The 14,868-nt window shown below is 40.7% G+C and overlaps 1 protein-coding gene across 2 annotated transcripts in view; it reads right to left on the bottom strand.

The window, feature by feature from the left end:
* fam184ab (family with sequence similarity 184 member Ab) overlaps positions 1–14,868 on the bottom strand; it is a 230,620-nt gene that overhangs the window by 92,799 nt on the left and 122,953 nt on the right. For both annotated transcript variants that reach the window (XM_033648787.2, XM_033648786.2), the window contains exons 10-12: positions 5,542–5,664; positions 2,929–3,090; positions 846–967 (exon numbers count right to left, since the gene is read on the bottom strand). In XM_033648787.2, coding sequence (XP_033504678.1) covers positions 846–967; positions 2,929–3,090; positions 5,542–5,664 — 407 coding nt within the window. The remainder of the gene's footprint in view (positions 1–845; positions 968–2,928; positions 3,091–5,541; positions 5,665–14,868) is intronic.

Genomic DNA, 14,868 nt, shown 5'->3' with positions numbered 1-14,868 from the left:
CTGCAAAACCAAAACAGGGTCCTTTTTTTTTATTTGGATGAACCAAACCTGGCTCAGTCTGTAACAGTTGAAGCAATATATGTGGCATAAACATGCCCCAAAGTTCACCAGTCACCTGAATGAATGACTGTTATACTATATGCATGTCCACTCATTCACCTGTGATTTTAGGCAGAAACTTCATATCACTTCTTAATGATTATATATGCGATCTAACAGAACCCAGGCACTCAGCGCCATTAAGAGTCACTTTAGCATAAAAAAGATCAAATAAATGGAAAAGCTTTAAGTGTTTTTTTGACCACCAACACACTATTTAATGCTGAGATAAAGTCTAATAGAGCCATTTAGAGGCTGCTGACATCACTATGTGAAGAGTACATCAGTTCACACCTCAAAACAGTCAATTTCATTCTTGGAGGTTTTTGAATAATAACGCTTCGAAAGGTCTGTGGACGTTAACAGAGACTTTGAGCTGGGGGCTTTAACACTGGATCGAGCTGAGGAGTTGCAGAGCCCTCCAAGGATAATGCTCTGTCACGGTCAATATTGTGAGCTGAATGACCTGTGTATGTGTGTGTTCTAGTAAGTGTGAGAAACGAAAATAAGGAAACAGAAAGACTTCAATTTCCCATCCAGTCTTAATTTCATGGTCTCTCTTTGTTAAAACACAATATGGAGACAGTGAGTGTGACTCTATCTTTGCCTCTCAGATACACTCACATGCACGCACGCACGCACGCACGCACGCACGCACGCACGCACGCACGCACACACACACACACACACACACACACACACACACACACACACACACACACACACACACACACAGACACACCTACCTGAGTGTTTCAGTCCATTTGAGCTCCAGCTCCAGAGCCATCTTGTCCATCTTAAGTTTCTCCTCTTCTTTGGTGGTGATGAGTTTGGCTTCATGATGACGCTTCTGGGTCTCCAACTCTCCCTGAGAAACAGACGGTCGGTCAAACTCAGAGGGACTGACAGACAGACACACAGATAGACCTTGGTTGGTGAGCCATCGTAGTTTAAATGCTGCTCAGAGGTTTTTTCCGCCCTGACAAGAATCCATTTCTTTAGGCAACTCTGAAAACTTTTGGGATTTTCTGTAGCATGAAAAAAGGTTAAAGCCTTTGCAGTAACATGGCTGACAGCTCACACAAAATGTTGCTATTGGCAGTGTCAATCCAAAACACTGATGACATGGAAGTCCTTCAAAAACCCACTCTGGTAAAACCCAAAGTCTACGTTGCTGAACTGAAATGATTCAAAGATTGAGGAGTTGATAAACAAAAATAAATTTGATAAATATAAAAAGTGATTAGTTGTCATTAATAAGACAAAAAAGCCATATCATAAAGAATATGCTGCTTTGCTGTAAATGGAATATTTTGGATTTTGGATTGTTTGTCAACCTAAACAAGAAATTCTTATTCTTATTTTAATAAAATATCATTATCACTTAATTAATTTGAGGGTCAAGCTATACTGTGAAAAATCCAGCTGATCCCACAAGATACAGTATGAGTTGTTGTATGGTGTGTTTTTGTGTATTTGCACCACCATCTTTGGACAAATTTGAGTTTTACATGTCAAAAGTGAGGACACTGTTGGGAACAGTTTGAGAGTTAACACCTGGTTAGTTTAAGTTAAAGATAAACTTTGGCACTGTGACATCTTGGACTCTATTTTCCAGTGTGACAAATGTGACAAAAGTGACAAATGGAGACAACCATTTTTGAGAATGGTCCAGTACTGAGAGAGATCGCTGCAGCCGGAGCAGTAAAACAGGCTGCAATATAGTCCCAACAAGCAATTGTGCGCCATTAATTTAAGTGCTTGTTTTTGCCTCTGACAGGCTAAGATTGATTTATAAGTGTCTTACAACATTACAGAAAAAAATTCTACAGAGAAATTCAATGTTTTTCCTTACCTTTCACTAATTTGATCTGATTGTTAGTATGTATAACCATGTCTCGCTCAATGGAGGAAAGAAAATTTTACTTCCATTTGTCGTATTATATTTGGTGGTATGGCTCTTTTCTGGGGCCTCTCTGCCTTTCCTAGGCCTACGCTGAAAGTCTAAGGTGGAGAGAGCAAACATCCCTACCCTTCCATGTGCCTACATGGAAAGCCTGAAGCAGAGAGAGCAATCCTCCCTGCCCTTCCATGCGCCTACATGTAAAGCCTAAGGCAGGGAGAGCAGCAGCAAAGACCTCCCAGGAACAGAACAGAGCAGCATCAATAACAAACAGAAAGGACATTGATAAGTCAGACACAGCATGAAAAGGAGGAGCTGGGGTGGAGATGGGTTGCAGAGCAGCTTACAGAGGAAGCAGCAACAGTAGGCAGGCCACAGCAGTTTAAATAGGGCACCCTGAATGATATTTGCCAATTGGTTGCATAGAAAGGAATCATGTGATCTATCAGCTGACTCCCTTCCATCAATCAGCTGCTCCATTGGTTGATTCGGCTGTTTGAGATCAGGTGATGTAGCTGAGATGTGAGCTGAGCTTAAAATTGTGTCCTACCTGAAATAATGCTGTGCTCATTTTTTTTTGTATATTATATTTATTCTCAAAAACACAAAGAATACAGTCCTACACTGGACACATAATTTTCCATGTTATGTTGTCAGACAATTGCCCATAGGAGTTACAGCGCAGCCTGTTTTGGTCTCTCAAAAATTGGCCCTTTTTCAAAAAATGTTGACTCCATTAGTCACTTAGACATAAAAAACATGGAAAAATAGGGTCCAGGTTGAAAAAAAACATTCAGGTTTGATGTTAGGCACGTTGTTATGATGGTTGAGGTCAGGTATAGGTGCTACAGAATGCACTTTATCAATGAGTCTCCTCACAAGCACAGAATAAACAAATGTGCATGTGTTTGTTTGTTTGTGCTGACCTGCAGTGCAGTCAGCAGGTTGCTGGTCTCTCTCAGTCGGGCCCTGGTAGCGTCAAGCTCCTCCAGCAGTTTGTCCTGCGCCTCCTTCAGGGTGGAGATCTGTCCCTCTGCTGTTCCGATGTCTTGCTCCCCCTGCCGCACCTCCTCCTGCAGCCGGACCACCTGCGGGGAGAAGAGACCGACAGACAGAGGGAGAGTTAGAGAGAATAAACTATATTCGCAGGCTCTGTTGCACTTGAGGCTGTATCTCAGTGTGGCAGCAACCTTGAAACTACATCAGCATTTTATGCTCAGCGAGGTGGAATTTCCATCAAAAATGCATTCAATAACCATTTCTGTTTCAGATTTCTAAATGAGCCCGGCCTATATACTTTTTGCCAACGTGGCAACATAGTTTTGCAATGCATCAGATATTAATTTGCCCCGACATTAAAAGCATGGCTCAACTTAGGAGAGCACAAATAGCAGCAAACACAGCGTGTAGAAAAACAGAAAAACAATGTTTTCAAAGAGGAGGGACTGGATTAAACAAACCTTTGTGAGATAAAGAATGGAGGCTCCTTGTCCCTGACATTCTTTTAAAATTCCAACAGTTTCAATACTCATGCACCAAAATTGAATATAATTTGGCCAAAATCAACCAACAGTATGGAAAGAATGTGTCACCCACAAAACTACCACTTGTATATCAATTAGTCATGCCATGTCTCCTTGAATTCATGAATAACGTACTGATTTATTGATTGATTGGGGACCACGTTTATCCATCCATCCATTTTCATCTGCTTATCCAGGGCCGGGTCACAGAGGCAGCAGACCAACCAAAGCACCCCAGACATCCCTCTCTCTAGTAACACCCGAGGTGTTCCCAGGACAGATGAGATATGTAATCCCTCCAGCATGTCCTGGGTCCACCCCTCCCACCCTGGAACACCTCTAACAGGAGGCGCCCAGGAGGCATCCTAGTCAAATGCCTGAAACACCTCAACTGACCCCTTTCAATGTGAAAGAGCAGCAGCTCTACTCCAGTCTCCTTCCAGATGTCTGAGCTTACCCTATCTCTAAGGCTGAGCCCAGCCTCCCTACAGACGAAACTCATTTTGGCTGCTTGTATCGGTGGTCTCATTCTTTCGGTCACTACCCAGAACTCATGACAATAGGGCCATGTTTAACAGCTGCAAAATTATATCAAAACATCTGTTTACGAACTTTCACACAACTCGTGCAGTATCATCAAAGTCTCAATTATTTAGTTGTATGCTCAGTACTTCCCAAACACTTGCATTTTCCCATTCAATAACTCAGTATTGGAGATAAGTTTTACTTTCAGTTCAGATTTAACCAAAATGCATGTGTTTGGGAAGTACTGGGCATACGTCTTGAGGAGACTAGGATTATACTACATGAGTTGTGTGAAAGATTGTGAAGGGATGTTTCGATATAGTTTTGCTGCTGTTAAGCATGGTCCCCAATTAGCAAAAAATCAACATGTCTGCCATTTACCATGGAGGCATGCGAGCAAATCAACATTTTCTTCACAGATTCAAGGTAACAAGGCACGACTAGCTGATTCACATGGTCATTTTGTGGGTGAGGTATTCCTTTAAATAATGAATGAATAAGCAGCCAGCAACTGTATTTCGGAAAGCTGCATCAAAAAGCTAATGTCTACATAAAGTACCAAAGAGCATGAACAGGGGCATATATCTTTGCATTCTGCTGACTGAAGCAGTTAAACAGATGGCTTCATTCTAAATCACTTTCAATAATACCTTATAACTCTCTCTGTTCAGCTACAGTCAATGTCTAGTTAAAAAATAATAACATATAATGAGAAAGCTATAAGCCATTTAGGTTTGGGATGTTAAACAGCTGTAACTCATGGGCTATGTTTGGGTTTATACAGTTTATTGTCCACATAGGTCAATTTAATGTGTCTTATAAGAACACATATAAATGGGAGCTGCATATTTGGAAGCTGCCCTCGTTTCGTTTTTTTAGCTGTAAATATGAACGGAAAATACTGTTTACTTCATCTTTCAAATGGTAAATACTGTTTATCATTTATTTATTATTCAGGTCACACACAGTATTAAGGATTCAGACTCCAGGTTTTTCAATTTTTGGAGGTGACATTACCAACCAAGAGGTTAAGAACAGTGAATGAGGAATTCATTATGAACAACACAAACAAAGCTTTCAATGATAAAACAAGATCTTTGCCAACAGATTGGTAAAATTTTAAATTCAACTTTTAAGTCAACATGAACGAGGACTTCTAACAGAGTTTTTCAAAAATGGAAATATAAACATCCACAAATTCAATAACAACTAAACAAACTAAACAATGCTAAAAAAAAAATCATTTAATGTGATCGAAAACATCACAATTAGTACTAAATCAACCTTGGACTGTTTAAAAGTTAGCAGTTTTTGATGTTTAGTTAGTAAAACAGTTGTATTTCTGAGTGTATAATTGATAAGGAAGCAACTAAAGACAATTAAAATGCTTTTAAACACATAATTGTTTGTAACCTTCAAGTTATTTCAAAGCTTTTACTGATCTGACATTGATGCACAATAAGTACAAATGTTAAGTTGTAGATTTCCTACCTCCTCATTGGCTGCAGTGAGTTTAGAGGTCAGCTCCTGACTCAGCTCATCCAACTGCTGCCTGAGAATTGTCTTCTGCTCCTCCAGCGAGAGGCGCTCCCTCTCAAACTGCTGCTCCAGCTCCTGTGGAAACCACCAGAAACACACATCTGTCAAAAACATGTGAGCCATAAAGGCAAATAAGCATCAACAAAGTACTTAAAGGGAACCTACTAAGAGTTTCTTAATTTTTTGTCATATATATGTAGTGTTACATTGTCGGATGTTCATACTAAGATGATTTAAATAATGATTTAAACGTATGTAAAAGCAATCCCTGTGAGCAAAAACCTCAGGTTTCAGAGTGCTCTGAATACTCTGTTTCCAACGTTTTTTCTACTTCAAACACAAACTGATGTCAGCTTGTGACTGATTTCATTATATGGTCATCTACTCCAGGCATGTTACTGTAAGGAACATGATTTAGCCTACACTGGTAGATGTAGCTACATGCTAATGTCAGGAAAACCTGTAATCTTGATTGCTGATGTTGTTAATTTCTCCCCAATTTTGGATTGTATTTCTGCTGGAACATGTCTGGTTGTGTTTAGAAGCTTTTATAGGCAACTTTGTTTACAGGAGAGAGTGCTGATTTATGCTGTCATTCCCCGGCTGCAAGTACACTGCTACATGTAGCTACATGCTGACATCAGGGAAACATGAAATCTTCATTGTTGATGTTGTTCATTTCTCCCCAGTTTTGGATTGTTTTCCTGCTGGAACATGTCTGGTTGTGTTTAAAAGCTTTAATTTGTGATTTTTTACAAGAGAAAGTGCCGCTTTATGCGGGCATTCACCAGCTGCAAGTACACTGCTACATGTAGCTACATGCTAACATCAGGGAAACATGTAATCTTGATTGCTGATGTTGTTCATCTCTCCCCAATTTCGGATCACATTCCTGCTGGAACATGTCCGGTTGTGTTTAAAAGTTTTTAATGGTGATTTTCCATGATAGAAAGTGATGCAAGTCTCCGTTATAGTCATTCCTGGCTTTAATGATGCAGCAGAGATGCCAACAGAGGACCTGGAAATGCTGCCCAATTAAGGCAGATTGGGGGTTTTTTCGGGAGGGGGGGTAAGACGGGCACTAAAACAGAGCATCTCAAAAAAAAAAAAAAAAAAGAATGTATATAGCTGTGTTCCAGCACAAACAGTATGAGGAAATATGTCGAAGTAGAAACCCAAAATACATGTATGAACCTGAAAATGAGCATTTTAGGTTGAGTGGAAAATTCTCTGTGCCTGGATGAATAATTCACAAGCAGGTGAAACAGCTCATGTCCCTGATCGGTAAGGTTGTGCATGTCTTATTGGAAGCTAAGCAACATGTCATTAGTATTCATGGTGTTTTACATCTCTGAAGACTCTCAGACATGCCACTAGCATGGCTAAAAACAGGAAGTGGATGTATCGGAGGTTAACGCTGACACACTAAAAAGATTTATTTCCAGACAGTGACTGAAAAATGGACATCAGCTCTGACAAACACAACTTCAAATCCTTCGTTTATGTGCAGTATTTCCTCAGCTGTGGTGCAGATCCAGAACTTGCCTCCCTCACTCCTCTTTGTTTGACATTACAGTCACTGCATTCATCTGTGCAAAATTCTAAAAATACTTCAAACTATTTCATTGTCCTTGACGGAGAAGAGAGAGAAAGAGCTCTCGAATTGTTACAATAATAAAGCTTATTATGTCTGCTGATTAATGGGGAACGATTTCTGTTATAGCATGCAATGGTTGCTGCTTTCCAAGGACAATTAGAGCTGAGGGAAATTGCTGTAATGTCAAATGAAATTTGCCACCATTATTCATTACACAGAAGGATGGACTTTGTAATGCTGTAAAAAAACATTCAGTGTATTGACTGCTGTGACACAGTTCCATGAAAATGAATGGAACTTCACGGAAATTCATCTGAATGGAAGAAAGAGTGAAAAATCACAGTAATTCATGTGAAAGGCTTAATAACATCTTGTATTTCACCAGCCACAGAATGGAGGAAGTTTCTACATTGGCAGGGTAATAACTGTGAGAGGAGAGTTGCGACTGACACAAATATGCATCTGTAAAACAATCTGGTGCAAAGAATCACAGATTGGCCTCAAAACAATACAGAGTTTGCAAATGTCAATCTGCTCAAACGCTCACACATCAGTCCGCTCCTGTTTTACCTACCAACCGGCTCCCCTTGGTTGCATGCAATAGTTTCACACCCTTATGCAACCCTAAAAAAGCTAGGGATGGGGCCGATACCTGCCCACCTCCAGGCTATGATGAAATCCCAAGCTGCATCAAGATCTGTCCGATCTGCTGTTCGCCTGAAGCCTTCTTCTCCCACAGGTCCTCACAAAGGCTTTCCTTGAGACTGCTCCTTACTTGTGAAGCCAATGGTGAGATGGGTTTCAGGCAAAAATCAGGATAAATGACTTCAAACTTTGTTCTATTTCTACATGTTGCGTAGTCTCCCCTAGGGATAATTACAATGCTTTGTTTTACCTGTGTGCTAACCCTTTGCTAGTTCCTTCCTTACAGTCTCTGGATTGATCCATTGATCTGGGCAACCTATTGATTTAGTAATCAACAATCCAAAATCTGCCATGCATACTGAAATAGATTTATTTTGAAACACCCAAGGCACGTCGGTGTTATTGTCAAACAGTAGCGCCAGGCAGACAATGGTAAGCAGCCAAGAAAAAGAAAATAAGGATATTTATTCCTCTCTTGGGAAGAAATATGGGGAAATATTTTGGAGAAAAAGACTGGTCAACATAAAAACCAAATGCCATGCAAACAATGTTGTTACAGGATGGACTTGGCACCTCACTCCGTTAAGTCATTGCTCTCTCTACAGCAGTATTACTGTAGCTGCTCTGTTTCAACAATGTTGGACCGAAACATGTGCATGGCGACTGAAATTCATCTGTGTTGTTTTGTCGGGAGATGCAGTGACTTAAACAAACAGTAAGTAAAAGTATAAATAATACATGTAATTTGTTAAGTATGCTAACGGCTAAGCTAATTTATGCATTGTAAAGGTGCTGAATCTAATGATGGTGACTAGCAAAAAACGACTGTTTTGTCTATGAACCTTAACAGTTATTACTGAGCTGAATTTCATGTTTTTTTAAAATATTCTTGTTGTTCAGCCATGCTTTATGTGTTGGTGGAGTCAATCTGAAGTAAACTTTTCTGCACTTAACCAGTTACAATTATTAACAACTACCTTTGTGGGGTTTTTTTTGTTTTGTTTTTTGTTGTTTAAGGCCAATAGCAGAAGAGAAATGAGTGGCTATATCCAACTGTGTTAAATGGGCATATGATATAATCACATCTTGATCACAGCACCTGGATTAAATAGATTTTGTGTTGTGGCAGACTTTGTGATATTGGCAAATACTGTAACATTAAGTATTGTGTATGGAGTTGAAACTAGTGATTTAAACCCCCAGTACCTTTAAGCTTCTATCCACCAGCTGACTGTAAGTCCAGTGTTTACTCTCCTTTCACCTCTGTCTCTTTAGCTTGCTAAATGCTAGTTGCTTATGTTGCTTGTCTGCTGTTTGGTGCTGGGCAAGTAGCATCCTGCTGAATTATCAGAATTTTGTTGTTGTTGTTGAAAACAACTGTTACTGGAAACAGCTCTAATCTAAGGCTAATTTATGCCATGTAAAATGCCATAGGCTTTTGCTAATAATGTTAGCATGTTGTATTTGTTGCGCCTGTGTTTAGTATAAGACAGTGTTGTTTTGTCTGTGAACCTTGTGAGCTGCAACAGAGCTGAATTTTGTAATGTTACCTTTGGTAAATGTTGCTGTTGTCTATCGCGTCATAAGAGAAGAGGAAAAGTCCACTAGCCGCTAGGCTAATTTATACAATATAAAATGCTAAAGGCTTGTGCTAAAAACATTAGCATGTTGTATTTGTAGGGAAAATGTGCTTTGTCTGTGAATGCTGCGAGTTATAGTGAAGCTGATTTGTGTACTTGTGTTTGAAATTGTCTCTATTAAGCCATGTTTAATGTGTGTTTTTAATCAACTAAACTTTACAGCACTTCACAGAAACCCCGCTGCCAACTAGTGTTTTGGAGGTGTAACTGCAGAGTGACACAGACACACCACCTCACAATGGCGTAGGCTCTGCATATAGCTGATGCACAAGTATAAATCCAGCTTAATGAGTGCAGAGAGACTCAACCAAAACTGTGAAATAGTGGGCCATAAAACCAAAACAGTGAGCTAAAGGATGCTGCGATGCTTCATAGAGCTAATGGGAACTGTAGAGCTGTGTGGCCATCTGTGTGGGTTTGTCTCTACAGGCATCCCCTTCCATTTACACTTAGTCATTTGATCCATTGTTAATATAAAAATATTTATTAGTGCAGTTTTAAACACTTTGTCCTGCACTTTTATCAGTATATAAAGTACTTTAAATAAGTTGGGAAGTATGACAGAGCTATTTAAATGAAAAGCTGTACTCTAGATTTAGTGGAAACTAGACAAGCCAATCATTTTTGTTACGGTCAGCTAATGACAGGGATAATATTGCTACCAAATGTCTTCATCATAAATACTGAGGTACAGCAGCTTAAATTCCTCTGCCATCTTTCACAAGATTTCCTGCTAGTGTTCATTCTGGAAGACAGAGAAGGTGACCTTGCAGGTGAAGTTCTTAACTATAGTGAGACCCTGACACTGTATTACTGCAGCTGTACTCAAGATAACCCAAAATCCTAACCATGAAATATAATCATTCAATCACAAAATGGATCAATGAATACATCATATTTTTCTCAATATGTGAAAAACTGAATTCGTAGAAATCTTTATTGATATGCAAGGTGAGTCCATCTGATGAAATCGAGGACATGATAGATGGAATCTTCCGGCCGTTGGTCGATTTAGACACAGACAAAGTCAGATGGGGAGGAATCTAATATGACACATCAGGATTCCTGTCATACCTTGCCGCTCGATATAGAGGGGCGAGACCAAGGTACTGCAGACCTGTTCATTTAAATTCCAAACCTGGCCTTCTCACAGACAACTCTCATTATAATTTAAAGCGATAAAAGAATAGAGGTGATGAAAGAAAAGATGATTAACTAGACGTGATGAAACTTGGATCAGACAGAAGAATCAAATGATGAAAAATGGAGGGATGAAGAGGCATTTCTCTTCATCTGTCTGCCCCCGTGATTTTGCAGAAAAGTTTAAAAATAGAGCAGCGGTGAGCAAATGAGGAGCGAATGAATGCTGCCTCCTCCCTGTCGCTCGTTCAATCTGGACATTTCTGCACCAGCACCAGCAGGATAATCATGACCAGGAGTGAACAATGGAAAATTATATCAGTGGGAGGGAATGTGAGGCCATGAAAATCACACAGGGCCAGAGAGCCTGCATATGGAATGCATATCTAATAACTAAGGAAATGCATAACGTTCTACTCTTAATGTAGCTGTCAGCTCTGATCGGGTCTACTGTGGAATATCATTTAAAACACGTCCTCATTATGCAACTTTGATGCAAGAGAATATTTGATCACTTGCTTCCACATGGCCGTGTGTGACTGGAATAAAGGACCCTGTGGAGATTAGGCATCATCACGAGGCTATTTCAGGCTGGTGGAGCTGCATGCCTCGGCTGCAGTCAAATTAGCGGTTTGGAACAACTAGACCTAAGGCTCATTAAACGAGTCCCAGGGCCCGGTTTGTAATCCTCCGGGGGCAATTTCACTGTCTCACACCAGATACAAAAGCTGTCATGATACTGGAAATTTGGGTATTCGGTACTATTTCAACACCGAGCACAAGAGGGAACAAGAGTATGATCTGTGCCAAGCTGCAGTCAGATTGGTTTACTGGCTTGTTTAAATTGGTGTGAGCTGTTTTGTTGAAGCCAGTGAGGTCAGTGGAAGTAGACCCTTAAATTAAACTTTATATGTTGTGAGGGTGAAGTCATTAATATCCACCATCAATCCCATATCATCTTGTATTGACATAAAAGATGTGGCAGTGGTTAGCATTGTCGCCTCACAACAAGAGGATTCATGGTTCGAACCCAGGGTGGAGGGTTTGAACCCTGGGGACATGTGTCAGCTTGGGTTTTCTCCAGGTACTCCAGCTTCCTCCCACAGTCCAAAGACATGCAGGTTAATTGATGACTCTAACGTGTCTGTACAGTAGGTGTGAATGTGAGTGTGAATGGGTCTGTCTCTATATGTTAGCCCTACGATAGTCTGGTGACCTGTCCAGGGTGTACCCCCCTCCCTTTAAATAGCAGGAAAATACAGCGCCATTCTGACTTTAGAACAGGTTTTTGTCGGTTAATGGCGCAGTCGCTTTCTGCTGCCTCAACTTAGCAATATGCCAATAATGCACCTGACGACATCTCATTTTAAGACCTGCATGCCAATGTGGGTGCTGGTCGTGAAAATGACATCTGTGTTGGTCTGAAACTAGCAATGACAATAGGGCTCACAGTGCTAGTCAAGATGTAGTCAAGAAGTCTTTATCTTGGATCTAAGGAGCTTTTTGACATATTAGTTGTATGTTATAGTGTGTATATGGCATAGAATATCAAGAGGTGATGGACTACTCTGAGATGTAACTTTTGGATCATCAGGGCAAAATTCATTTAACATTTGCCCTGTCTCCTTGACTTGTGAATACATTGGCTTGAATCAGAACAAAGTTGAATTGATTCAATGGAACACAAATCAATGCCATGGACTGATATTAAGATGGAAGACACGTCTCCACTTCCTGCCAAAATAGCCATGGGCACTGCCATCTTGTGCTGGTGACATCATTTGGAGCCAGAGTCAGCACAGTAGTGATCAGGTATGGAGCCGCTGTAACTTCAGCCCCTTTTACACTGCCAGATTTTCCGCGAATGTTGGGCCGTTTTGCCGGCAAGCTGCGAACGTTTATACACACAGAGCCGGATTGGCGAGTTGATCCGAGGTGCCCAATTTTCCGCCTCGTAGGGTAGTCATATTGGCGGAACCCTTTTAGTTTAAACAGACCAAGGCTGTTGGAGACTTGTGGGAGGAGCTGTTGATGACGCCGCACGTGCGACCCACTGGCGGTGAATAAACAGGAAACAGCTGATAGCAGGAATTAGTGAGCAGCTAGTAGCAAGAGGGAAATACAAACCTGACAGACACTGTAAAGATGAGCAACTGGGGAGACAAGGAATTGCGCATCCTCCCTGTCCTCGCAAACGAAGAGGCCATTAACCGTCAGATGACGGGGACAGTGAAGGACGGGCCGACTTACGAGAGAATCGCCGAAGGACTGACCAGCCGTGGCTTCCCTCCCACGTCACTGTTTACGTCACGCGCTGAGCTACACGTTTTGTTACTTGCTCACGCCCCCCATTGCCCCAAAAAAGGCACATTCTGTATAATCAAAAGTAGGTAGGCGGCATTTTGCTGCACTCCCCGATTTTGTTTTTATATTGCCAATGCTGAAAGAAGACTGATTGAGCTTTCCTGCAAATTTGCACAACTCTTATCTAAAAAGGGCTTTGGTCCACCTGCCGAACTCAATCGCGAGTCAATCACAGCTGTTATCACGCCCTCTTTTTACAGCATCAAATAACTAATTAAAACCAAACTCATCAGGAAGATCTTTGACTTTTTATTTTGGCTCATATCTCTTCCGCTAATAAAGAGAAGGCAGGATTTTGACCTACACTGCAGCCAGCCACCAGGAAGCAGCCAGGGAGCAATCAAGATGTTTTGGCTTCACTTTTGGGGAGCTGTCATGTCGTCCAACTTTCTATACAGTCTATGAGTAACGAAATAAAAAAAACAATAATCCAGCACTAAAGTGCAACAAACCGAACCCCAGCCTTAAAAATGACCACAGAGTTGAACCAACACCTCTCTGACACTGTGCCAGAACAGCAGATTATGTTACTGGAACATGCACTACAATGTAAAATTGTCCCTATTGTGGTATCTCCAGAGGCAGCCGTGTGCATTTTCAGGATTTGTCTCTTTTTGAAATTTAGATTTCTAGGTTGTCTGGTTCATGTCACAAAAAAGGTTAAAATGTTCAAGATCACAGGAATATTAATAACACAAATTATCTGTTTTCTTTGAAGTACCTTCAAGAGAAATTCACAATAGCTAACACCAGCTTTTGCTGAGGAAGGAGATAAAAAAACCTCTCTGCTTCCCAAAGAAACTCTCATGTTCCTCCCAAGGAGTAAAAATATATTCCATAGAATATGCAGTAGACAAGCAGTGTAAAAGCGCCATCTAAGAAGTGGGTGTACACTGTATGTATGAGCTTAAACCCTGTTAGGGTCGCCACACACTGTGCTAAGTAAGTAGCAGTGAAATATTTATGCTGCAAGTTTGAGACACACATACGCACACACACACACACACACACACACACACACACATACACACCCACACGTACCAGTTGGCTGCAAGACTCACATCCCTCAGCCAAAGCTCACATCAATCTCTTTCACTGTCCCATCATTTAGTCCTAATTTTGATTACTTTACTCACTTTATACTCTCCACTTGCAGTTTTATGTGCAGTAAATGTCATCAGCGAACAAGCACCACCATGAATTTAAATCTAAGGGTCCTGCACTCTTTTCAGTGACAAAACTCCTACACCTTTTCAAAACTTTAATTCCCTGATTTCGGTGCTTAACATAATTAAGTCACATAGTCATTTTACCTTTAATAGCATTGATATAAAAGCCTAAGTCATCATTTAAAGCAAGAAATATCAGAATATATAAAGCATAAAGTTTAATTTCTGGCCCTTTTTTAATCAAAATTTTCACATTTCTAAGCTCTAAAAAATTAATGGATTCTTTTATTGTGAATTTCCACACTTCCTAACATGTGTAGGTAGCGTGTCAATCTAATTAGTACCTTTGTTTCCTGCACAACAGCACGCTAAAGCAGCTGTGTGCCTTTGTGTGTAGTAGCACCCCAAAAAAAGCACACTGGAGTGTCTTATCACCTGCATGAGTCATCAGGCAGGCTGCATATCGTGTCCGCATGTGGCTCCCAGCAGCTGCCACATCTCCAAACTTTGTTTTCATTCAGAATTTATGTCTATTTGTCTTTTTTGAATCTCTTTTGTAACATTATATTACCGTCAGCAGCTCCTCCGGGTTACTCACATTTCAACCAGCCCAGGTTACGTGAGCTCAGAGGTGTTGCAGATGACATTTAGGAGTGATAAATATAAATGTGCTCCCACGTCAGTAGGCTGCATTTCCTCCTTTGCCATGCTCTAACTCACTGTA

The sequence above is a fragment of the Epinephelus lanceolatus genome, chromosome 13 (genome assembly GCF_041903045.1).
Source record: "Epinephelus lanceolatus isolate andai-2023 chromosome 13, ASM4190304v1, whole genome shotgun sequence".
Lineage (NCBI taxonomy): Eukaryota > Metazoa > Chordata > Actinopteri > Perciformes > Serranidae > Epinephelus > Epinephelus lanceolatus.
The sequence above is the reverse complement of the archived record's forward strand: the minus strand, read 5'-3'. Positions and strand labels throughout refer to the sequence as shown.